Source organism: Trachurus trachurus (genome assembly GCF_905171665.1).
Source record: "Trachurus trachurus genome assembly, chromosome: 6".
Taxonomy (NCBI): Eukaryota; Metazoa; Chordata; class Actinopteri; order Carangiformes; family Carangidae; genus Trachurus; species Trachurus trachurus.
Window position 1 is genome coordinate 9,046,644 of NC_139897.1, and position 27,672 is coordinate 9,074,315.

General features: G+C 43.1%; 1 protein-coding gene across 3 annotated transcripts in view; it reads left to right on the plus strand.

Annotated features, from left to right (window-relative positions):
* Positions 1-485: 485 nt before the first annotated feature.
* srpk2 (SRSF protein kinase 2) overlaps positions 486-27,672 on the plus strand; it is a gene marked incomplete at its 5' end in the record, with an annotated part of 72,661 nt that continues 45,474 nt past the window's right edge. The window contains 2 exons of one of the 3 annotated variants that reach the window (XM_083974065.1): positions 486-510; positions 774-840. In XM_083974065.1, the coding sequence (XP_083830191.1) occupies positions 495-510; positions 774-840 (83 nt within the window). Of the gene's footprint in view, positions 511-739; positions 841-23,010; positions 23,714-27,672 lie in introns of those variants that run through there. The other 2 variants (XM_083974064.1, XM_083974066.1) reach the window with 2 other exon arrangements.

Consider the following 27,672-nt stretch of genomic DNA (forward strand, 5'->3'; position numbering starts at 1 on the left):
TGGAACTGGAACTACAACTGGGAATACGAAAAAGCCTACCATAAAACTGTAGGCTACTGGCTATAGGCTAGGCTACTTTAGGAAAATATATGGTTGCCAGTTGCCACTGCCAGTAGCCAACCTGAGTCGACCTACTAGTCTATTTTTATTGGCGGTTTAGGGATTTTTTGTTTTTATTTGTTAATTTGTTTAGTTATTTATAGTGAAATTCGACATATAGACACAGCTGTCACATATTATACTTAACCAGTAGTGACAGTTTCAACTCAAAGCTACCTGCTATTCTGCTGTTTGGTGCAGGTCCACGCAAATCCGCCCGCGACTCCGTCTTCAAACTACAGAGGGAGCGCGTGTCATCCAAAGGTAGCCCGTGTGTTTGTGTGTATGTGTGTGTGTGTATGAAAGAGAGAGAGAGGGGGAGTGAGTGAGACAGAGAGAGATTCCGGCTGCTGCCGCCGCGCTGCCTGCTCCAGCTGAGGGGAAGAGGAGGAAACATGAGCTCCAGGAAAGGTGCGTATCCCTCAGCCCTCAACTCAGCACAGCTTCTCTCACTTTTTTTTTTGCTTGTGTTCAATATGAAAGGTTGTGGAAGTTAAAGCGTACCGAGACACGCTGAACAACGCTAAATGACCCTTGCCAAACATATTTAGAGCTTGGTGATGATGCGTGTTTGTTTGTTCTCTCTCCCTCCCCGTCTCCTCCTTCTTATACACCCTTCCACCGGACTCGGTCGTCGGTCATGCCCGTGGATAAATGCACCCTCGCCCCGGCAGTGATGGCCATTCAAGCCAGAAAGAGGAGGCCGAAGGGGAAGAAAGACAAAACGGGTCACCATCGGAGGTAAGAAGCGGGGCGGCGGCGGCGGTTGGGGACTGCACGACGTAGTGTGTAGGCTATGTGTGTATGTGAGACAGAGTCAACGTGCAGTGTTTGTTTGTCGGGGTTAGGTTTGTTGACAGCGGCTCCCTCTCCGTGTGACGCCGGGCTGCTGCCGGTGCGTCGGCGGTGTAGACTGTGCACACATATGGCAAAAGGCGTGTATTTTCATCCCGCAGACCTTGGCTGTAGCGAGAGGCGTGGGAAGTTGCCATTTACGTTAAAGGACTCAGACCGGGTATCTGGACGTGGAGGTCCCCACAGGTCCAGACTTGACTCCCAGTAACATTTGCATCCAGAGTTCTGGAGCTTTTTTTGTGCATTATTTAGCCTCTCCACTGCTGATGACCTCTTGATTGATTTTTTTTTTTTTTGCACCGGGGGTTGCAGGGAGAGCTTTGACAGATGTGACAGCTCATTTCCTTGGCCCCTTTGCAGTAGTGATGTCTGTACCAGACTGATAGGGACTAAAACCCCCCCCCCTCCCCATCTCCCATTTATCACCTAGGCCTATTTGGGAATCTCTCACACGGTATTTAATTATGTAACTTTCCTTGAATGTGTCAGAGCATTATTTCTCGGTGTGTCTGTGCCTCTGGGTTTGTGAGGCGGTCTTGCAGGGGCGATGCACGGGGAGTTCAGCGTGATATCCCAGGCGTGAGTGGCTGCAGCGGGGCTGGCGTGTGAGGCAGCGCAGTGGCTCTGTAAAGTGCATGCGAATTGGAGTGGAGAGAGTGAGGGCTTACTTCATGGCATGATGCTATTGGAGCGACGTCACCGGCAGCCGAAGAAGGCATCAATTAGGTGATACCAACGGTGAGACCACCCCAGGGGGCTGCTGGGTACCTGGGTAGCTGGAATGTGCTGGAATTCCCAAACACCTGCGCAAATGTAATATAATTTTTTTTTTTTTTTACAAAAGCGCAGCAAAGAGACGTGTGTAAAGCTGTTCATTCATAAATTCACTTATTCCAATATATTATTTAACCGTGATCACATCATGGCAGTGGTAGATTCATTAAACCTGCTGCATTTGCAACCCATTTCAGGATTTTGTTTCCTCAGAGTGGAAAATGACCCCTGTGGGGGCTCTGAGATTGCTGTCCTGTTGTGGATGTGGTCTTGCCTTCTGCCTCCTGTCCCACTGTATGCTGGGATATATACAGCAGGGCTTAACCCAGAGAGGGATTAGGCAGGCACAGAAAATGAGTGAATCTGACTAAATAAGTCTTGTTTCTCAACCATTCCAAATGACATTTGCAACGAAAACTAAAATTAATTTCATCTTCAGTCAATGTGTGATGATTAAAAGGCAGAATAAAAGCAAAGTATTCTGATAGAAAATGAATCACCAACTAATTTTTAACCAACACAAATGGACAAAAAGTCAAATTTTCTTATTTCAGCTTCCTAAATGAGAGGATTTCCCACATTTTGTTGTCACGTATTAAGAAAAAGCCACAAATTCTCATGTAGACACTGGAGCCATGTTATTGTCATCCTTTCATGCGATGTGACTTCCACAGAAAAATCAAAACTATTTGATTAGAATTTGGACGAAATTCTAATTAGATTCTGTAAATAAGACTGATAGACAATTACAGTGAATAGTAATGATCGGTGATATCAAATAAGAATTTCTGCAATTGTTGTTTTAGTGTAATCAGTGTCAGTAAGTATGCTGTTTGTAATGTATCACTGGACTAATGAGTACTTTTAATTATAACCAAAACGGTATTTATTTTAAGGCCAATGCTAAGATTGCTAACTTTGACGCTGATGTTCCAGACATCAGTGAGCTCATCTCTCCCTCTCTGACACTTGACCCATCTTACAAACACTTTCTCTCAAATAGAGAATTCATTCCCAACAGGTTGTGATCTGGTTTGATCTCCATTCACTCGTTGCTCCTGACGGGGGTTCACACAGCTGATGCAGGCTTTTGTGTTCAGAAACCACAACAAACACACGTCATTATGGTGCTGAGGTGAATAGTGGTGTTTAGACTGAGCTCAGGTAGCCTGCACTCAATGCTTTGTTACTTGACTTTGATCTCGTCTGATTTGACACAATACAACGTCCTGGATTTGAGTTTATTCATTCGGGCAAACAAATGCATGAATGCACAAGAGATCCCCCCCCCCCCCCCAGACTGTGTGACATCTGACCTGACCTCACTCTGCCTGGCAGGCAAACACAGCACCATCAAACACGGGGAGAAGAGATTTAACTATGCCTAGAGGAACACATCAAGGTACCTTGATGAGTACTGGAATTTATGGATGTATGCCATTTGTCCTTATTTTAGTATCACATACACTAGTCATGAGTCATCACAGTCAGTGCAGATGAGAAAACATACAGGTTGCTCTAATCTAACAGGTGCAACAATTACAATTCTAACTGTAAGTGCTTTTTGGGGTGGGCGGGGCAATTGTTGTGCTTTTTGGTCGACTAGAGAAGACAAGGAGAGAGATGGGGGCTGACATGCTACAGAGGAGACTTTGCAAGTCATGGTCAGCCCCTTTAAATTGCTTGGCTACCAGGATGGATGTAACAAAAGAACAGAACCGACAGATCAGAACCTTCCTAATATGTTTTTTTTTTTTTTTTTATCAAGGGTGTGTACAGCATTGTATCTGCAGTGCATTTTTATACCAGAGACAGTTGATATCAAGATAGTGGTGTGGCGGTTAGCCCTGTTGCCTGCCTGAGAACAAGAATGTTCTGGGTGTGATTCCAGGGCCTGGGGTCTTTCTGTCTGGAGTTTGCATTTTCTCCTTGTGCCTGTGTTGTTTCTAAATTGCCCGTATGTGTGAATGTGAGCGTGTTTGTGTTTTTTGTCGTCATATGTAAGCCGCGTGATAGCCTGGCGAGCTGAGTTGTACCCCACCCTCACCCTATATCAGCTGGGATTGGCTCTTCTCACACAACCCTGCACAGATTGTGGTATATAGACAATGGATGGATGAGATGTCTTCATGATTGTCTATTTAGCAGCCAGAGTCACTCATTTTTAAAGAAGCAATGTTTTTGACTTTCCCAAAAGTTGGTGAACATCTTTGACTGACTGAGTGATTGAGTTAAAGTGATGAAGTTACGCTCTTGCTCCTTTAAAATGATTTGCCACAAACAGTTTATACTGCGTCATTATGGTGGGTTTATTGGAAATCCACAACAGTTTTGTGAACAGGGTCTTTGTTTATCTCAACTGCAGAGGCTGAGGGTAATTGGTCTTTATTTTAGGCAGGTCTAAAGCCTAAGAGTATGATGCTTTATTTTGAATAGCTCCCATTGCCCCATACTGCATTAAACCCCCTGTAAACATGGTTTCTGTGTATTTCTGTTTACATGTCATTCATATCTGCTAGTTTCTTTAACCTACTGAAAGCCTCTGTCTGCTCTCTCTGCTTGTTTCTTCCACTCTTCTGCTCTCATGCTTGGTTTTTCTAATTCCACGTAAAGAAAATGCCATAAACATCGGCAAGGACATATAGACTGTGTCATTGCATGATCAAAATCTTAATAAAATATTGATGTAGCAGGTTGCCAGTCCAGAGCTTGTCGTTACCTGTAGCAGGCACCACCCAAACATGGTCCAACCACATACTAGGTTAATATTTAGTCTTTTTTTTTTGGTTTCGTTACTGACAGTCTTCTCATTGTTTTGGCTTGGTCATGGTGTGGCTCAGACGGCACGTTTTTTGTTCATACTGAAAGAGATGAGAACTACTGAATGGTTTGCGAATTTTAGTGCAGACATTTACAGCACCTAGAGGAATACTGCTACTGCTTTTATGACATTTTAGCTTTCTCTGTAGGCTGATTGGTTTTCAGTTAAAAATCTTGTTCATCACTTGCTGGATTGTGCCTTGTTTATGAATGAATAACTGTGAATAGAAAATTGACTGATATGAACCTACCTACCACCTGATTATTACCTGATTTATGGATTTAATGAAACATGGAAAGGCATGCTGATGATGAAACATGCTGGGTTAATGCAAGACAGCACAGTTACACACATAAGGCATTATATACAGTGTATTTCTAGACTGATACGAGTGATGGCACATTGACAGCTGTTTATTTACTGAATCTCATTATGGTCTATTCAGGAACAAAGAATCAGTTGTCTTTTATTTGTCATGCACAGCGTCTCAGACACTATTAATGAGGTGCTGACAGGAGGAGTGTTGCATCTCAACTGTTTCTTTTTTTTTTCTTCCAATTTAGCTTTTCACAGAAACCAAAACAATGCGACATATCCATCGCTGATTCACCCAGAGGCAAACGGCATCGTTTGTAGGGAACCACGTGTTCAGCGTCGTCTTGACCTTTTTAGATGATCAGCACAGGCAGTGGATGAATCACATGTCTGAGCACAGCTGCTTGAATTGCTGAGCAGAGCACATTTATAAGCAAAGAGACCAATCTTTTCGGCCTCGCAGCTACAATCCTGCTCTTCAAAGTCTTTCTCCAGTTTTTGTCACCTCTGTTCAATGTGCTGATAACACACTGTGCAACCGACTGGGGCAACGGCAGCCAAATTCAAAGGCACCATTTGTAATTTGTAAAGCGCTGTTGTGCTTTGGTATTATTTAATGGATTTATCCTGAAACAACATGGTGCTGCGTTTGTTTCTGTGCAGGTATGGATGTGCAAGGTCTGTAGGTGGAATAGTAGGAGATGCTTTGAACCTAGTTGTGGCCTCTGAAGAAAGTTCACACTGAGTTCACCTTGTTACGCCATCTCTCTTCGTCGTCCAACTTTTGCTTTGGATGTGCTTTGATGTTAAGGTTTTCGCCTGCACATAGTAACAAGATGTTATCACCTATTTCAGATCAACAGATTTGTTGTTCTTGGTCTTGCTGATCTGGCTGTTGCTTCTCAGTCTGTATGTGTGGGAAAGACAGATACTGGAGTTTACACATCCAAAGACAGCTGGCACTGACTCTCTGTTAAACTATTAACTCACTTGGTCACAAGGCCAAGTCTCAAGAACCAAACCATGTGAGGTGTAATGCATGGTCCATTAAGTTGGGCAACTAATACTGTAGAAATGTTTAATAATAAAGATTCCCCAATTCTGCTATACACTTTATGTTAGGTTTGCAACTACAAATTGTTTTCATGACCAATTAGGCCCTAGATTATTTTCTTGATTCATTGATAAATGATTATTGCTATCACAGTTTGTTAAAGCTCAAGGTCTTCATAGTGCTCCAAACCCCCTGATGATTTAGTTAAGGCAAAGAAATACAGCTGACAGGAGTGTTGTAAACTTTGTAATCATTTGCTAATGATCGATTGTCTCAAAGGGGAAGTCTGGTCGCTTTTCCCTGCTCCTGTCCATACATTTGTTTTCAACAAAACTGGCAAGCCGGCAGTCCATGGAGCGGTGGATAATATTGTCATATACGTTGTGTTACGATGTGTATATCTGTGGAGTCTTAGCTATCATGAACAAAAGATTGTGGGTTATTGGGTGTGTTTGTATCACTGTGTCGCTGAGACGAGAACTGGGACACCGGGCCGGCTGTGCTGATCTTGATAGGTTGGTTTTCGGCCAAGAGATGCTACATGGAAGGCAGAGAGCCTCCATTCTCTCTGTAACAAGTAACATGTCATTTATTTATTTGACCATCACAATTACTCCAGCTGGTTAACTAAGGTAAACATGCATCACAGTTTAGTAAAAATCTTGCATAGTTCCTCTTTAAGTAAACAAGAACCTGTTGTAGGGTCAGTGACAAATAAGGGTTTGGCAAGATGAGCAATTCAGAAATATCTTTAAAGAATTGTTTTAAAAGCATCAGATTTGTTAAAATGCACATTTTGTATACATGTTGGTTTTATGTGAGTTGAAATGACGTTTGAACCATTTTTTAACAAAAGTAAGACTGAATGCCCCTAAAAATGGTGTAACCACAAGAATGATACATAACCTACCACCTACAATGGATTTAAGTGTACTTGTGAAAATATATACTTTCTTTTGAAAAACATTTCATTGAAATAGATTTTTTTTTTTGCTGTGTTTCTATATTTATTTATTCTTAATTTTAATGCATTTTGGCAACACTGGTCAGGACATGTACTAGAAGCACCACTTTTCGTCTAAATAATGTGACAAATTGTGCAAATAGTGTTGCATTGCAAATGTGAATTGCAATTATTCCACATTTGAGTCCAGATTTATTTTCATGTGTATGTAGTCAGATGTGAAATGACAAGGTTTGAGAAACAGTCATTAAAGTTTTGTCAGAGATCTTTAGGATCCAATGATCCATATAGAGAATAATGTCATGTCCTTTTTTGTAAAGGAAAAAAAGAACATTTCAGATTTACAGAAGTATTTTCTCGTCACAGTATTGATCGAAGTATTGGACTCAAAGACCCAGTGTAGGTCAGGGTTGATATGTTTTTCACTGGCTGCACTGGCTGTGTGAAATGTTCTTGTTTAGGCTATTTATAATACATGTGTGGACAGCATTGAAACTGTTGAGGTCAGTAGGTCCTCAGACACTCGGGTCAAGTCAGTTTTGTTTACGTAGCCCAATACCACATTTGTCAGACACAATGATGATTAACCATCATCTTCACTTTGGCGTCTAACAAACTTTCTGCATTTTGTGCAGCTTGACCTCTTGAATCGTATGACTAAACTAGCAGCAACAAAAGCATGAGAGCTCTGCAAGTTGCTACAGGACAATTCTCCTTTTTCTCTGACAGAATTCGTTTAGTGAGGGGTCACAGCTTTTACACCTTCACATTCATGTCTCTCACTTTATCATCTCCCCCTTTTTATTGAGTTTGGGTTGTCACCTAAAATAAATGGACCATCATGCTCTTTGTTGTGCATGTTGCCATAGAAACACTGGCTGTATGACTCCAGTAGACCAGTAGCAATAACAACGGGGCAAAAGAGCAAGTCCCAGTCACCATGATTACAGACACAACAATGGTCGAGAAGAGTTGGCACCTATTACTCCAAAGGAATAACCTTTTCCATACGAGGGCCTTTTACCATGGCAGCTAATGGTACACATGATTGAAGGAGACTAAAGAGCAGCCCTCTCGTTAACCTCTGACCTGGCGTAAGGCATAAGCCTTGATTAAAGATCAAATGTTTGCTCATCCTTGTGGAATACAGATTGTCAGTGTGTCTGCGTTTCCTATTATAAGATGACGTGTCCTTGCAAATCTCAGAGTCTGAGACTTTAGTGTGAATTACCTCGTTGATTAAATAGCTCTGCATCGGCATACCAAAACATGTTGGTGCTGTGAGTGTGACAGGGATATAAGGCGACACCAGTATAATAGCATTCATTAGTCATAACTTTTCCAGACAGAGCACCAGTGAGTTTAAATGCTAATATATATTCTTGGGGTATATATCTGTCAGATTTCAGTGCCCGTTGTAGCACTAGCGACCTGTCTGCATGAAATGAGCTGACTCTAACCTGACTAATGTTCCCACACATCGCACTATAAACTGCACTGATTTTCAGAAGGGGTTTTGCCCACCCCTCAGTCCTTGACTGAAGATGAGTGCAGGCAGCCAGCCAGCTGCAGCACTGTGCAGGGTTGGGACAGGGTTTGTTCACTGGCACCAGGCTGCAAGCTTAGTTTGTCAGGACTGAACTAAAGCAGGTAGCCTATATGATATATGACATTTTGGTTTATCATCAGCAGATATACAGATATGCACAGCATTATTAAAAAGACTGGACCTTGGTCCCTCATGTTTGTTCATAGATTCTCCACATTTCTTGAATAGGTTTTTATAGTCTTCCACTTACTTACAAATTGTGTTATGCTGAATACTAAAATTTAAGTTTAAGATTAGATAAAATAAGATAATCCCTTATTTGTCCCGCGAAGGGGAAGGCATGGCAGGTAGATAATAGTGAAAGAATATAGAACACACATGATAACAGAGAGTAATATTCATAAGAAAAGTATGGGTATTTCCAGCAGTGTGTGTGACTGTACAAGTAATGATTAATTCTGTACAATACTGTGGGTATAGTATGTGTAAAATCTATATTAATATATTTATTTTATTCTATTTTATTGCTTTTATTGTTTTTAATTGTCTTAACTTATTCCTTTATTATCTATTGTAAAGCACTTTGGTCACTGAAAGGGTTGTTGTAAAGGGCTATATAAATAAAGTACATTTACATTTACATCATATAGAGCACATGTCAGTGTGACACCATTACAATGTCAGGAAACAGGGGGATTCACCAGCTGACTGCTTGTGGTGTAAACAGGTAACAGAATCCAGCTGCCAGCACCTCTGTGGCTCACCAGTGGAAGAAAACCACAAAGTGCTCATATACCATTCTCTATGCTGAGCTGAGAGAGCTGACCCACTGTTGTATCCAGCTTCATATTTAATATACAGACATGAGGATGGTATTGATCTTCTGATCTAAATCCCAACCCGAGCAGCAAACTGTTACTTCAAGGCAGACGCTGGCACTGGTTTTCCAATAATCATGTGTTTAATGCTCCTTCTGGTCATGTGCTTGATCAGTCTGTTGCTGTGATAAACCAAGCTTTACTGATAAGGAAGTGGTAGGCGAATGGTCCATTGGCTCTCCTGTTAATGAATTGAGTTGATTCCCAGGGGAACACACAAGTGCAACTATGTGTGGATGAACACCGGTGGCCTTGTGTCTCGAGTTGGCCAGATGTCCTCAGAGAGTTGATCTTTGGCAAGCAGATTTGTTCAGCTCAGCCAGTAACGCTTCCTTCATCAGTGCTGCAGCCTGGCTGGATGGAGCTGATGGTGGGCGCCGAGCGCAGAGCATGTGAGCTGCATGTAGAGAGAGAGAGAGAGAGGGAGAGAGTGGGAGATGAAAAGGGGGAGATAGAAACAGTGAGAGGCATGCTGGAAGCTGGAGAGGTGGAGCACAAGATAAAGAGAGAGAGACGAGGAGGGAGGGAGGAGTACGGAGAGGGGTGAAAAGGAGTGTTTGCATATGTGTGAGCATGTGTCTGGCCAACCAATAGCAACAGTAAAGCTGGGGATGGAGAGAGTGAGTAAGGAGAGTGGAGAGAGGGAATTAGAGGATGCCACAGGGCAGCCGAAGGCAGGAAATGAGGTTTTGCAAAAACTGCTGCGTTGGACACGAGGGGGAAAGCGCATAGGTCGCTGAAGAGCGAGCAGCTGAATGTGGAATCAGTGTGGAGAGCTCAACATGCTCATTTATGTAAAATGACCCCTGCCGACTGCCACCGCTCCGTGTTTGCTTTGTGTTATTCATCCAGTGTCCGGAGTCCCCAATCGTTTCAAGTCAGACCTGAACGACAACAATTCATCCTTTTCAGGAGCCTGCACGGGGCAGGGACCAGAGACGCAGTCACGTCTTTGCTTTCTGAGTTGGCTGTCAGGAGGAGCCACCCACACCCACTCCCTGTCATGTCAGGATTGCGGGGTGAAATTAATTTCAGGTCGGCCTGCAGTGCTGGATTTTACAGAGACAGTTAATTACCTGCTACTCATCAGCTGTTCAAACAGTTCAAACCCAGTATTGATTGCTTCTATTTTGGTATCATTGCGTGTGTTCAGTTTTAAACCTGTAGCAGTGTTGGTGGCCACTTGGCAGCAGCACAACAAGCCGCAAGCACAGTATTACTGCAGACTTACCTTGGTACGGCCGATGTGTTAGAAACTAGCAAGCGGTTGTTTACGCACCGGGTGACACATTTGCATTTTGTTTTGAATGGTGTTTTAGCCACTTGATGATTCTATGTGCAATTTTCACTCTGTTTTAGGTCAGTTTTTGTCTCCACCAACTCCTGTGGGAGTTATCTGGCTCTTTGATTGCTAATTGTCCCACTATGTTACTTACTTTGTCTCTTAAAGGGATAGTTCAACATTTTTGCAAATTGGCCCATTGCCATAATCCCTATAGTCTTTAGTTACCTTTAATTGTCGGTGCAAGCTACAGTATATTTAGAATGGCGGAGCAGAGCTGCGAGCTGCTCAGAGCTATGCTATGGAGACTAATGGATTTTCTTGGTTTCCCTCATCAAACTCATCAAATACACAATCCAACAACTCCAAAACGCTCTGGTGGACAAGTTGTGACCTGCACATTTACCACACTATGAGATAATTGGAACGTTACGAGACGGAGTTGTGTTTGAGGTAAATTCATGCAAAACCGCTGATGCGTGTTCCCGTCGGGGGCAGCTTTTCGGCAAGCAGTCTCTGAATTTACCTCAAAAACAACTCTGTCTCCCCATTAGCCTCCATAGCGTAGCTCTGAGCAGCTTGCGGCTCTGCTCTGCCATTCTAAAAATAGCCTGCACCGACAATTAAAGGTAACGAACCTACTCCTAAAACTATAGGATATTGGGCCAATTTGCCAAAATATTGAACTATCCCTTTAAGTTTGGCACTGATGTGGTGGATTACACCGGGTTTATCAGGAAGTCGTCACTGCCGCTGGACTGGCAAGAGCATTGAGCCAGAACAGACAATCTGATCTGTAAAACCAAAACAATTAGCAGATAAAATACTCCCTAGACCAGTGGTTCCCAACCTTTTTAGACTCATGACCCCATTTTGATATCACACATTTCTTGCGACCCCGTTGCCATTTTATTTGAACATGATTTATATTCGAGAAAGTGAAAGTATAGAATACAGTTGATTAAGATTGTGTGTGGTGTTTTTAATCCTAATTTTAAAAAGAATAATAATTAGTTACAAAAATATTCTTATCAGTAATTTTTTTTATCAATTACTAGACATTTCTAGCCTGGCTAACATCAGACCTCATCTCAATATAGAATGAGATTTGGTTTGGGAACCACCAGTTCATTTTTTTTTGTATTTTTAAGGTGTGGTTTACGAAAGCCCAGAGCTGTTCGTTGAGCGCTACGAATGTCTATCAAATGCGTCTGTACATAGCTTATAGCCAATCATATCAATCATACCTGATGACATATGTAGAGTGACAGAAATCCAATGAGGAAAAAAACAATGGGTCAGAAAAATAATGGCGTCCACTGACCTCTTTTTTTCAAAATAAACTTGCGGACTAAACTACTTAAAACACTTTCTAACGCTGCATGGAATGGTAAAGCGTCTGCCGCCATGTTGGATCGACAAGCTATCAACAAAGTCGCTTCGATGTGTCGTCATCGTCTTGCTGCCCCCTCCCCCGTTCTGTGATTGGCTCCCTCGTTGAAGGAGAAATTGGGTCCATGGTTTCCAGGCTGACTTGCAGAGCGAATAAAATCGCGCGCAAGGCAGCATGGGTAAACCCAGGCTAAGACATTTCAGGGACCCCCCCATTTGAATTTCAGGCGACCCCACAAAAACACTGCCCTAGATGCTCTCCTCTAAGGTAGGTTCAAGAGTTACACCTTCATATATACTAGTGAATCTGTGTATCTTTGACACCACAGTGTATGAGCTCATCCAGTCACTGGTGCACCAAATTAATATTTCACTGTCACATGCTAATTTTCACTGGCTTATGCAGTGCGGATACTGCTTTTGTGGGCAAGTTGTCTGGTTTGCTTTCAGCTCCACCAATAGTTAACTGCGGACAAGAGCATCACCTGACTTTATCCAGCAGATAACATTGGTTCAGATCAGTGGCCACGTCGCCATCATTGTTGTCGTTTTATCAACCTCAGAGGAAGCATGGGTTGAATTTTTATAACACTGTTTACACATCTATTTATAGTCACAAATGCAAGTGAAACTCTCACATGGTAGGACTCTCTTCTCTTATTTGTCTTCTCCTTTCCCCTCCGTCTCTCAACATCAGTCTGTGCATGGATCCAAGGACATGTCTCCACTTCTGCCATCCTTAGTTTCAAATTGAAAGCCTTCAGAAAGTCATATAATTGCAAATTCATGACATTTCATAAGAAATGAAACAGCAGCGCCAATGTAAAATGTATATGGCAGAAACCCTGTTGGTCCCTGAGTTGGTCCTCTGTGGGCTCTTCTCTGCAGGCAACAATCATCATCTGATCTTTTGTGAATATAAAAGTATCGATCAGTACAGCAGAGGAAAAGCTGTCTTTGAGATGTTTTTCAGTCTGTCTGAACTGGTAAAATTCTGGCAATAACACAAAAAGAAGATTTTTACATTTCACCGTTAATGAAGAACGTAAATTTATAACAATTTTTTAATCCGTATCCTACAGTTTTAAATTCCAAGTGGGGAGAGAAGTGAGTTTCATAGACATGCACCTACACTCTCTCATACTAAGAGATTGGCTATGCCCCTCACTGATCATTCATTATTATATACTAAATTGTAATATGATATTAGCTGCTTCCTCTGTGGTGTCTGAGTGGAAATGATATTCTCCCTTGTGGCCACAGTGCCAGGATTATTGCTGGCAGACTGGCTAATTGAATATAGAGTAGAAATAGGCCGCTCCAGTAGGTGTTGAAGTAGGAACTCCTGAGAAGAAGTTCTCAGTGTAAACTCATGGTTAGTTGGTGTGATGGTTTTCTGAGCCACAAGGTTGCCTCTGGACTTCATGGGGTAAAGTTGAATGGTTGTTATGTTTTATCCCTGCCTGCTGCTCAACTCTCACCAATCCTGCCAGGGCTATTAATCCGTTGTCATTATATGAATTGCACCTTACATGTACTTGTCTAGGGGCTTGTTTCAGGGGCTTACTGGATGAATAGTCCCACTGGATTTCGCTCCATTTGAAGAAAAAAAACTAGATGACCGGGGGAGTTTGAGCTTGTTAAAGATTTCCTCTTGCTTTCCTAGAATGTCAGCCAGGAAAGCACAAGATCCGGGCAAATCTACCGAGTCGATCTGACTGAATGAGGAGATGGAGCAGAAGTGAATTAAAAGGAGGGATTCCCATGCGGAGAGGGTGTGTGGTCCAAATAGGATTTGTTCAGTGAAGGGACAAGGAACAGGGATTTGTTCTTCCCATGCAATGCTTCTGGAGTGGGGTTGAGTTCTGCAGTTGCAGGCCAGTAGGTCATCATGTGGGGAGGAAGGGAGGACATTAATAGGGCATGTAATTCTGTGAGGACAGGAGCTTATCACAGTCGGGGAGGCTGAACCCTGCACAGTAAGCAATAAGCATAATAACTACCACTGCCACCTTGTGGCCAATCAGGAAGGGGGAACTGTGTTTATGAAGATGCACTTCCCATGGAGGTTTTCTCAAGTTTTTTACTTTCTCTGTTTTTAAAACTGGTTAGATCTGTACATTGTTCTCTAGAAAAATACAGATAAATGTACAAATCCTGTATGTTTGTTTTTAACTAAGCTCTGAATCAAGCAGACAGTGCAACACCTCATTAAAATTTTTACACTATTGAGGCGACAGAAACTGGGTGGTGCCTGCAGTTTTAATTCCTCTTTCCTTAAGCATAATGCACAGCTCATTAAGTCTCCTCCTAAATGTGTGGTGCACTTGTGCAAAGCCAGCATACTTGCTGTTATACTCTACAGTCCCATTCATAAGCCTCACATCTAATTGTGGATGATTCTACTGTAGGTTTTGATGTCGCAGCACCCTCTATGGCTTAGACACAGTATAATCTTTTAAATATTATTGACTTATGTGTCTGCAAATCTGTTTCTCTCATTGCATATGGCCTCAACAACTTGCATAAATGAATGCAGCCTGTATGAAGCCTGAGAGTCAAACCGCAGGGAAAAATGGGTCAGCAAATCACTCGCTGCCACGAGGTTCAAACTGAGGACCACTTAGATAAATGTATCTGCGTTTTTTCTTTTTTTTTTATCAATCTCTTCCTGCTGCTGCTTGTTTTGCTTTTAGTGAGATTTCAATGATTGAATCAAATTTTGAATGGCAAATTGCACACTCTCATCAGTTGTGTGTGTTTCCTCTGCATTGTCACTATCTGGTTACACTCTGTGCACCTCTACAAAGCGTGATGCTGCAGATCCCTTAATGGCCAGTCCAGCTCCTTTGTGGTTTCTTACTGCTTGGTTAATCGCTTTTGCGCAAAATGAACTACCAGCATTGATTTGAAGTAATTGCACCCTTTAAAAATAGGAAAAGTTAAACACAGACCCAAAGCCCCATGGAAAACACGGATACAGCCTTGGTTAAAAGAAACGGCCTATGATGATGAGTTACCAAGAAGCTGCTCATTACTACGTCTTTGTGCCTCTGTGAATCAGAGTATAATACATTCAAACATTTCCCTTCACACAGATAATATGACAAATGCAACCGCAGGTACAACAGGGCAGAATCAATACTCATTTCTGTGGTATCGAATGGCTTGTGTCGGGTGTAATCACTGCTCCTCATGTTTGCAATCTAGCCACAAGGTATTTGTTTGTCTCAGTATCTCTGCGGCACCCCAACCCAGACCTCTGGAAACTGTGTGTATGCTCAATGTGTATAGTGTGTGTGTTTGTGTCCTTCACAGTCCATGCATCAGCTTCTTTCTATCATGGCTGCTTGTTGCCATTGTAAACACTGAATAATTGGCTACACTGAGTGGTCTAGTGTTGACATTTAGCTCCATCACAGAAACCTGCCTGAAAAAAGACGCATCTGCTTTTCATGCTTTCATCTTTGTTGTGATTTCACTTTTCAATAGAAAAGTAGGTTTGTTCAAAATAAACTAAACATTGTGTCTGTTAAGATAAAATCCACAATATTCCTTATTTTGATAGCACTTCAATGATTTATTTTGAAGGTTTCAGCTGAAGTGGCCTGTATAGTTGGCCTTAGTTGTGATAGTTTTACAAGCACTGTTGCTCTACTGTTGAAATCATCAGTGTTCTTTGCAGTAATGTATTCTCTGCATTATTGCTCTCATATTTCATTAGCATTGTGTTGGGGCGATGGGGGCAGGTGGGGCTTGAAAATTCCCCCCTTGTCCCTATGACATTGACATCAGGCTCAGCTGTAGCCTGCTTTGTCTTTACTGCAAATTAGCAAATGTTAGCATGCTAATGTGCTAAACTGAGATGAAGAGCAGGATCAACAGTAGGCTATGCCTGCTAATTGTCATTTACTAAACTAAGCTGCTTGATTAACACCAGCACATGACTGTGTGTTTTGGCAGGGCTGATCTTAGTATTTCCCTCAATGCACTGCTGTGAGACAAAACCACTGACATGGCTAATACTGGCTCCACAGTTTGAGCCTGTAGGCTGACAACAGGAAACCTAAAGCACAATTTTACACCTCTTATGTCAAATTAAAGTAATGTATGTCTATTTCAAGAATAATTTTGGTTTATTACAACATTGGTTTTATTTTCATAGTCAGTGGGTCTTATTTAATGTTGCACTGGAGGTCTGTAGCATGTTTTTCCTACTGTGAGCTGTGCTTTTCCACTCTGCATTTGACTCTTGGCTGCCTTTTTGATGTGACTCTTGTTTAGCCTCATTTAGCTTGAACGTTTAGTCCTGTTGACACATTAAACCACCAGTCCCAGTGTATTTCAATCGCATTACAGCACAAGTCCTGCAAAGAGAATTGTCACATTTATTATGCTGACATAACGCTCAGCAGTGACCACAGGCCTACCTCCTCTCTCCCCATGCTACAGGGATGTTATCATCGTACTCTGTTGCTAGAAACACAGGGAGCTCATTGTTGTAATGCCCCCTCAGCCTGCGGCCCAGACTATTTTCACTACCCGCCCATGATTTATGACAGTTGAAAAAACAAAACAACACCTTGTTATTCTTCTGTTTATGCTCATTTGGCCTCCTGAAGAGTTGCTTACCTCTCCCCTGTGCCCTGTATCTCGTTATGAATATTTTGTATCAGCTGAAGACTGCTTTGTGTGCAGGTTTGAGTCTCATGAGTGCAATTCCCATTCTGTCCAATAGAGGGTATTCCCAGGCAAGGTTTGAGAGAGGATTGTTGTTGGTTCAAGTTGGTGAATGGATTCTTTGTATGAACTGCTACCACTTCTGTTTCTGTCATGGTGGAAATTACTTAGCCTAATACTTTAGCTCTGACATGATGTTTACCTATTGAAATCAGTAGTTTAAAGATTCATTGTGCTTTCCAAGGTGAAACCAAACAATGCCTAGCTGTTTTATGTGAGTTGAAGCACAGACTAATATCCACTCAGTTCAAGAAAAAAACAAACAAAAGTGACCATTTTTGAGAGTGATTTTGGTGTCAAGTGATACCTGACCTCATGTGGTACAGAATCCATTCAGACGTGTCAGCAGCTGCCTCACGTGAGGTCAGAGTGCAGGAGGAGAGAGGGCGGAGGTCAGCCCCTCATCAATTTAACACCCACCACTTAGCTCCCAGGGAACCAGGTTCAGCTTTTACAGCCTCACACTGTGTTTTTTTTAATGAACCACCAAATGGTATATATATATCCCCTCCCTTTCCCTCTCAGCTCACCTACTTAGTGCACACACACCACGGCAGCGAGAGTGTGCTGTGCTTTAGCTTGCAAAGTGCACACATTCAAACATATTGCTGTAGAGTGCGTTCCCCGGGGTAATGAGGCACAAAAAGTGCAAGGTGCTTACCTGTGTATGTCTGAATGAATTACAAGCACTCAACGCTGACCAGTAACTATGCTGTGTTTGTGTGGGGGGAGGTGGGTCGGGGGGTGAGATGGGTTGTGCCTTATTCCAAAGGGGTCTAGAGTGTTTTTGTTTTTTTTAACGGCTGCATGTTGACATGTCACACAATAAAAGCATCATTGTAACTAATAACCTTATTAATCACCGCATTGATTCTAAGTGAGCCAGTTCCAGGACACTGATGATTTGCAGGCTAGGGCACTGCCTTGCCTTACTAGGACACTTAAGTGGAACAACTACATGATCCAGTATCTATAACCTGCAACAACACACATCACTAGTGAATGCTCACATTGTATATGTGACCAACGAGTCACTCACTTACACATGTAGCCTAGCAGTTACAGTTCAACTTCATTCATCTGGGTTGTGTTTCTGGGCCCCTGGTTAATGTGAGTGCACTGTTCATTCTCTTTTAGCACTGTATTGGGTCTCTACCAACTCCTGAGGGAAATATCTGGCTCCTTAGCAGCTCCACTATGTTCACCAGCTATAGTCTCTGCTATTTGCTGCAGAGCAGGTAGTGGTGGGTTTCTAGAGTCAGTTTAAACTTATAGAACAATAGCCTATGTGCATATGGATATGAAGAATTGCAAACAGCCATGTAGTCAGATTCTTTCATTCTCACCAGAGATTTTAAAGTTTTACTCTTTAATGGTCTTCTATGACTCATGCAATTGCTTTTATTAAGTCTATTGGGGCAAACCGATTTTTGTTTAATGCTTGTTTAAGTGAAGTCTACGAGAAAAGACTGATCATTACTATTATTTGTTCCACTTGTGTTTTCCTACTAAAACCCAATCAGGCACATGTGGCCTGGATGAATAGTCACAGTGTTTGTGTGAGGTTGGAGCCACTGTAATAAATAGAAATAAAAACATGACAGGGTAACCAACCAGACAGTTCTCTGCCCTTGTGTATCAAATGACTTTCTCACCAAATCAGCTGACCTAAAAATGATTTATTATTATTTTAGTGACCTCTGGGATAATATATAAATATTGCACTTTCTTAAAGACAGAATCAGTTTAGAGTGCAGAGAGGGGGATAGGCGAATGCAGACTGAGTAGTACTACTTACTATGTCTAAGTGGTTTAAGAGCCATTTCAAACATCCAGTGGTCCTGACAGGGAAGAAAACGATGATCAATGTAGCAGAGGTTAAGATACCCTGACCCTTTTCCCTTAAAATCCATATCCTACATGCAACCAAATTCTAACACTGCATCATATTGAGCAACCATTATTGTCAGTTTCTGACTTGTAAACAGCATTCAGTAATTATAAATACTCTGATATATAACTAACTTGCACTCAATGATAAAGAGTGGCTCGAACCTAAACATAATGTACATTGATGCATTATCTCTGCTAAAGACTATTATTCTAGGTAATTATAGGACAATGGTAAAATCATGCATGCAGATAATCAGCTAGGACACAACGACATGGATACCTGTGGTAACGTAATCAGATCAGCCAGTCATGTAATATCAATGAAGCTTGTGTAAACTCATTAGAAATGTATTTGCAAATACTGTTACACCAACAACTTCACTGTTAAGAATTAAAAGGATGAAAAATAATTTCCAACTAAAACCAAAAATTAAGGAAATATCATAATATGATATATTTGGATACAATTCACATGCAGGTGAACTATTTAAAATTCCTCTGCTGCATTTTAAAGCAGTAAATGTGCCTAATGCATTGAGCCATTGCAACATAACCCCCATGACTTTTATTTGTGCCTTGTGTTTGTGTGTGTGTGTGTGTGGTGCGTGCGCTTGTGTCGATTTACATCCAGTATCCACGGGCTATGTCATGCAGTTTGAATTGGAGTCCCTATAGGCTGGTATGCTCCATATAGAAGTCTGCAGCAGAGACTATTAACTGCTCAAAGGCAGACCCCAGGCTATCAGTATGTCAATCAATCTGTACACTGACCGCTCTAAATACACACAAAACACACACACACACACAACGCTGCGCACCATGAAAACAAGCCACTTTGTGTGTATGTGATTGTGTGTGTTTCCACTTGGGGGCAGTGTTTTCTCTGCAGACAATGACAACAAGGCTGTAGACACAAAGAGCACAGTCACTGTTAAAGAAGCAGCATCTTGCTCGGCTGTCTTAGCATGCACGCACACACAAACACACAGTCTGCTGTATTAGAATTTGCCTGCTTGTCTGTGTGATTGTGCTTTGCTGTGACTTCTGTCTGTGGCTCCATTTGTGTGTCTGAGTGCGCTGTATGTATACAGCAATTTTCTGTGTGTGTGTGTGTGTTTGCCTACATAAACCCCTTCTCTCTCCCCAGCATCCACCAGCCAGTGAGGAGAAGTAGGCCGCTTAAAGATAGCTCCCGGCAGCCTCAATACTGGCTCCCAAAATATATCTGCTCATGAGAGTCATCATCTTTCTCCCTCCCCCTCTTTCTTATTCTTCTCTTGCTCCTTCTCCTTTTGAAAAATAGAACGAGAATCAGCCTTTGAATTTGCAAATTGATAGCCTGGGTGAAACATCCGGAGGTTGAATGCATGCATGTGTGTTAGTGCATGTACGTATGTGTCCTTGGAAGCGTGTGTGCATGTTTTGTTTCCTTCACGTGGATGAGCTACCCCATTTTGGGGGTGTTAAATCTCGTTTGGTTTATCCCCATAGAAAGGTGACATCAGGATTGTACCATTGCATCTATTTGAATTGCGGGGGTGGGGGGGGGGGCTTTGTTGAGGAGCTTTGTCACTCATGACTTCCCCTGTCCTCTGAAAATAAATTGCGAAATAGGTATCCACTAAATTGAAATTTTCTCTCCCTGTACTGACTCAGGGCTGGATATCTGCTGATAACCAGTTCAGATTTTAGTTACCGCATGTACACTTCAAAACATGGATATTCTATATGTTAAAGGGATAGTTCAACATTTTGGCAAATTGGCCCATTGCCATAATCCCTATAGTTTTAGGAGTAGGTTCATTACCTTTAATTGTCGGTGCAAGCTATTTTTAGAACGGCGGAGCAGAGCCGTGAGCTGCTCAGAGCTACGCTACGGAGGCTAATGGGATTTCTTGGTTTCCCTCATCAAACTCATCAAATACACAATCCAACAACTCAAAAACGCTGTGGTGGACAAGTTGTGACCTGCACATTCACGACACTATGAGATAATAACAGAACGTTACGAGACAGAGTTGTTTTCAAGGTAAATTCAGAGACTGCTTGCTGAAATTATTATCTCATAGCGTGGTGAATGTGCAGGTCACAACTTGTCCACCAGAGCGTTTTGGAGTTGTAGGATTGTGTATTTGATGAGTTTGATGAGGGAAACCAAGAAATCCCATTAGCCTCTGTAGCGTAGCACTGAGCAGCTTGCGGCTCTGCTCCACCGTTCTAAAAATAGCTTGCACTGACAAATAAAGGTTAGGGATTATGGCAATGGGCCAGTTTGCCAAAATGTTGAACTATCCCTTTAAACAAATACAAAAGTTACATTTCTCATGCAGACTTGGCCGTCTGTTATTCTTTTGACCCTTATCGGAGCCCATAAGATCGCTCTCCCAGCAGATTCCTTGTTGCCTCATTAGTGTATGTAGATGTGTTTGTCTTACTGATGAGCTGGCGATTTGTCAGGCGTTTTTTTTTCCTCAGTTATGTGCAGCTTGTGCTGCAGTAGGCTCCAGTTCCACCTCCCGTGACCCTGGCGAAAGTGGGCATGGAAAATAAATGAATGAATACAAAGTCGAATGCTTCCTCGAATATTAGCTCAATATTCCTTTTTGCTGTCTGGATGTGCCGAAACCCAGTGTGTACTTTACCCCCCATTGGCCCACATTCACAGAGAATGAGGACAAATAGTTTGGCTCAGAGACATGTGTGCCTAATGTAGTCCTTTTATGTTGGAAAGTGGAACTATATGGAGACAGGAGAGAAAGGGGATCATTGTGTTTCTGTTTTCTGTCTGGCTCCGTCGCTCAGGCTCATGTCTGATGCACCCGATATATGTCACGTATGGTAACAGTGTTCTTACTAATATCACAAACTAATTTTGTATTAATATATGACCCGTTATCACTATTGCAAAACCAGTGGCCTTGTTTTATGGCTCAGTAACAGCTCAATATTATTGTATAATTTTTTGTAGAATTGTGTTAATCCTGAATCCTGTTATTGTCTACAAAATGAAAAAAACAATTTTTAAATTGTAATTTAGAAAAATGAAAAGAGTTATCATTTTGAGTAGCATCAGCATGCTAACATGCTCTCAATCACAATATATTTAGCATGGCTATCTTACTGTGGCATGTTATCATGCTAAAATTTGCTAATCAGCACAAACCGCAAAGCACTAAGGTTGACAGGAGCATCATTACCGGCAATGGCAAAGATTGGAGGATAATATGTTTATTATCAGGGCAACATTGTCATGAAGAATTTACTGTGCAAATGATTTTCATGGAAGTCCATCCAAAAGTTGCTGAAATATTTCAAAACGGTGGACCTACAGAATTATTCACAAACTGACATTTGTATCTTCAGAGCCTGTTTTTGGTTTATCCAGTGAAGTTAATTTCTGGCAAAACAGAATAATTCCTCTATTTGATGGAAGTCTAGCTAACAAATTCAATATTGCCATGAAACAGCAATGCCTATTAATTTGCAATGACCCAAAACACACACATCTCTATCGTCTTACATCGTTGTCCAGCCCTGTGTCTTGTTATTAATTCTCACCCGTCCTCCTTAAATCTATCAGTATGAACTGATCATCAGTTATTTTAGTTATAGAGGAGCTATTTAAGGGAGAATCTGTAAACACAATGTCAACATGCTGTACTGCCTGTGCACCCCCTTCCATCACTAGTCGGTCACATTAACCTCAGGATGCCCCTTCGACCCCCACCGTGCATTTTCACACACGCACTTACAGTACACACACGTATATATACATGCGCACACATACATCCGCACACCCACACGCCAATATTGAGGTCAGATAGAGAAATGGAGACAGACCCCCCCCCCCCCCCATCATTGCACAGCCTCTGGCTACCTCTCTGTGAGCTGTTCACTCATGTAGAAGCAGACCCATCTGCCCTGAGAGATGGCGAGAAAGTAGACACAGACTGGGACGCAGGCAGAAAGGGATAGGACACACATACAGTATGGAAGCAATGGCATCCCAAAAAAAAAAAAAAAACACAGAGGTGGAAATGGGGTTTAGAAGAGAGGGAGGGAGGATGCAAGAGAGAGAGGAGAAGAGAGAAGGAGAGGGGGGTGTAAGGCAGATCTGTGCGGCGTTGCCCTGAGATACAGGATGTCGTAATAAGGCAATTGGGAGAGAGAGAGAGAGACGGCAAGAGAGAGAGGAAGAGAGAGAGAGAGAGGGAGGGAGGGACTAATTCATAGGGGAAAAAAGGGGGAGGAGATTGCGCCTCAAGGAGAAAAGCATGAATTTTCCTGTTGCCGTGACGAGCCGACACCCCTCTGCTTGCGCGGAAAGTGGTACGCTCCGGCTCGCTCTGGGCTCTGTTGTTGTGCAGAGCTGCAGAAGGCCTGATAGAGCCAGCTAGACAGAGAGGGGAGGAAGACAGAGGCAGACAACAGTGTGGGTCCAGAGCCTGTGTTTTCATTTCATCACCCAGTCCAACCAGCGACACCAGAGAGGAAGGGGACAAAAGGGACGAGGAGGACAAGCAGGAACTTAAGGGACAGGGAAAGTGAAAGAGAGGCAAGGTGAAGGAGGAGAAGGAAGGAAGGAAAGGGAGGGAGGAGGGGAAGGAGGCTGGGGCATGAGGAGGGGCGCCTGACTGACATTGCTGCTCTTGCTATCAGCTCACACACACACACACACATCAACGTAGGCAGACACACACACACACACTCTGCCAGACTGTGCACTGCACAGTTGCTGCTCTTTTTTTTCTTCTTTTTTTTTGTAATCCTTTGCGGAGACTTGTCCTCCATCCTTTCTTCTCCTCTGAGCGAGAGGACAAGAGAGACACAGAGAGAGGAGGAAGAAGAGGAGGAGGAGGAGGGAAAAAGGACGAGGAGGAGGAGAAGGAGGAGGAGGGGAGGCAGTAACCCTCTCCTCTCCTGCACTCAGACACAGCAGAGAGAGATAGGGAGAGAAGAGTACACACAAAAAAACCAGGAAAGAGAGAAATCAGCTTTCTGTTCTATTTCGCCGTCTCCCGTGGTCCCTCGGCCAGCGAGCGGCTAACAGGCACCGCTCATGTCCGTGAACTCGGAGAAATCCTCGTCCCCCGAAAGGTAACACCTCCTCCTCCTCCTTCCTATGCTCCTTATCCTTATCATTTCACCCCCCATACGTCTGTGTGGTGTGCATGTCCATCGATCCGTCTGTTATTTTGTCCTCTCTCGCCCCAAACCCTCTGCGACCACCAGCCGCCCCTCCTCCTCCTCCTCCTCAGCACCTCCATGTTTTGTCTCTTTCTGTTTCTGTTTCTGTCTGTGTGTCATAAGCTGGTTTTCTTCTATTGTCTGGGTCACAGCAGTCTGACTGTAGCGAGGAAAGAAAAAAACGCAGTGGTTCATTGTTGCATGGTGCTGTAATGTTTTTCTGCAGGACGTTAGACATGCCAGCGTACACAGCACAGCACACTTTAACATCATCTTCCTCCACACACCTCTCTATGCAGACACACACTCGAGGTGCCGCCGCCGCCGCTGCCGCCTTCTGAGGCCGCAACATCTCCTATGACAACAACAACAAGAATCACACACACACACATAGACGCATATACACACACACATGCATGGCAGTGATGCACAGAGCTTACACAGCAAGAGTGTCAACACACGTCAACGTGAGCACAGCCAAACAGCAGCAGCAGCAGCAGCAGCAGCAGCAGCAGCAATGCATCTTAGCAAGACAACAGCCAGCCACATGACGCACCTCAGTCAGTGCATAGCAATACTGAACAATGGCACATCTGAAGGCCACACAACTTCAACACAACACACACAGCCGCACATTCACATCAGAGATTCACTTATGGAGATCAGAGATTCCACTTCACAGCCTGAACGACGACGTCACAAGGCATTACAGTCACGTGGCGCACCGAGGCTAATCGGAAATACATACAGACAAAGACGCACACGTGCACCCAGTCACCACAGAACATCTCACAATACACAAGGAACACATGCACCGAGGCTAGCCGTGGTTCGGGAAAGCTGTTGGAGACTCATTCCAGCCTCGTTGCTCAGTAGAGATAATGACCTCTTTAATAATTTGTACCTATTTATGCCTAATTAGGCCCAAGCTAATTCACAAGATCAAAGTGAACACAGTACTTTATGTCTTACAGGGTTGCTTAGAAGATGCAGATTTTTTTTTTTAAAATATGGTGTTTTTGTGTTGTGCAGTTCTGAGAGCGACTTCAGCTGTAACTTCATCAATTAAAGAAGGAAAGTTTGTGTTCTAAGTTGAAAATCAGAAAAAGATGACTGGAGAAACGTTTGAGAACAAAGGCCCTGTTGTCGCTGGTTTCCATCTCCGTTACAAGCAGCGAATTTCAAAGCGAATCAGTCAAAAGTCGTGACGTGTGTCGAAACCCCTTCTTTTTTTTTTGCTGCATGTATCCCATATCCATTCACATCTATTCAGGCCAAGCCCACATTCCTGTTTCGGTGTGCAAATGCGGAAAGAGCTCGATTTGACGGGTGCTGGAGGGTGAGGAGCAGGCAGACTGGATGACTCAGGTAGCCACTGATGCTGTGCCAAGTACGATCAGGCAGAGCCGCTGCCATCCACACAACGCGAGCGCCAGGCCCCCAGACTGGCACACTCAAACACACAGCGCAGTGGGCACACAAACAGGCAGAAGTAAATGGGCACTAACAATATCAGGCGTTATTACATGGACAGTTGGGCACAGAGGAGAGCGGCTCCACATTGGCAGTTTTTGGAGGAACATGAAGTGAAGTTTAATTTGGAGTAAGAAGCAGCAGCGCTGGATGCAAGTCCGAACACAGGCCGTCATACTTGTATTTTTAGCATCTACACAAAGACGAGCAGTGTTCTGAATCTCAGACACGCAATGAATATAGAGGACCGGTGCAGCTCCAGTGTGGTGAGATGTGTGGATGTAATCTTTCGGCAAGTTGTCCCCTTTCCCTCTATTGTTTGGGCCACAGCCGTCTGACTGTAATTAAGAATAACGCAGCGGTCCCTTGTTGCATGGCAGGTAACAACAAAGAGCTACACTCATGCACACACGGCTGCCCTCTTTAACGGCTGCAGCATCTCATATGACAACAGAAACAATGCCCGTGTCTACACGCTCTCTCTACAGCCGACCAGTCTTGGAGAGGCTTAGCAGATGTGTTGGCATAACTCAGTCATGAAGTTTAATCTTCTTATCTCTCTGAATTAATTCACATATAGCTAGTAGCGCCATGTTACCAACCTGGTGAACAGACTAGCTGCTAATTCCCATGTGCTCAGAGCTGTGCGTTTGAAAGCCACAGGCTGCAGCAAAGATCAGAGAGGATGCTGCAGCTCTGTGAGTGTGACACGGACAGCTGGGCTGCCTTTTGGGCTGTACAGATACAAAAAAAGAAAAATAAATCAATAAAAATAGGCCTTTGATGATACCAATTCATCTGCAAAAGTGGGCAGCTCAAGAAAGACTTGGTAGAAATATCAGAGCTATTAAGATGCAAGGACAGTGTTGTTTTGTACAGTGAATCATCAGGTCTTTTTACATTTGGTGATTCCAGCTGCTCAGATGTGACTGTTGTTTTTTTCATTATATAATTTCAATTTAAAGGGACTACGAGGACTTTCGGAAGTACTTTCACACTACATTTCCCATGAGCCCCCGCACGCGCAGTGAAATTCTTGGACCGGCGCAAGATGGACGAAAGCATTTGCCAAGAATGTTTTCATTAATCAAGAATGAAAGTCGTAGGTTTGAAGACGATCAGATACCGTCGTAGTTCCGACCATAAACGATGCCAACTAGCGATCCGGCGGCGTTATTCCCATGACCCGCCGGGCAGCGTCCGGGAAACCGAAACTAGTAAATGCTGGGCGAGTGGACCACTAAATAACATTATATCAAAATAACTATAAAGACAAAACAATATATATATCGAAAATGGACCCATTAACAAGTGGGTAACGTCAATTCATCCACATTAATATGAGACTCTTTTATAACCAAAAGCAAACTCCTTGAGGTCTCTTTAAGTTTTTGGTTTTTGTGCTGTTGGTCGCACAAAACAAGAAACTGGGAGGCTTCATGTCCTCCTGTCTCTTTGACATTTCATTATCATTCACCTGAAAAACAATTGATAGATTTATCGATAATGTAAAGAATTAGATGCATCTCTAATACAGAATGATTATTACATCATCTATTCTCCACTGTTCTAAAGTTTGGACCTGATTTTTAGTTTTATATTTGAGTTTGGATTGGACGTCACAGTCTATATCGGGCCTGCATTTTTGGGACAGATCAGCACAATGTCTCTGTCTGCAACACCATCTGGGTCCCGGTGCCACACACACACACACACAGCTCTGGAGTGCGTCATTTTAGGATGTGCAGTGCTTGTGAACAATAAGGCCGAACGCACCAGATAAGTGATGAGAGTTAAACCAAATGGATGGACGAGCAGGGCCTGTAAAAGAGCAAGAGGCGGCATTGTGACAAATTTCTCTCGGAGCACTTACATTAGGAAGACGATCCCTGTTGTGTAACTTGGCACTTGAGGCACGGCGGGGACGGAGATGGATGGAGGACAGGGAGCGCGTGTGCATGCGTGTTTATGTGCGCGTAAAAGATATGCAAGTGTTGTGACATCCTCTTTGCATGTGAACAGCTTAAGGCCTCTTCCTGCAGGGTGACGGCGCACGTCGGTTGGGATCATAAGTGTGAAGCTGCCGGGCGGAGGGGCTTATGTCCTTTGACTTTCTTTAAGGATTAAACAAAAGTTGAATAAATCAACATCCAAAAGGTCAAGAGTTTACTGGCTTTGTTGCAAAGCTGGCTTGAGAGGCAGGAGCACTGAGAGGTGTTGGGTAAACTTCTCTTTGATGCTGATTACCTAACCCTCAGTCGGCGGAGCGACGCCCGTTTGTGTTGTGTTTTAAATGAATTGCAGTGATTGGGTGAGCTGGTGAAAATGCCACATCCACTCCAAACTGTGACAAAGGGATACAGTTATCTTAAGCAAAAGATGACAGGTGGCTTCAG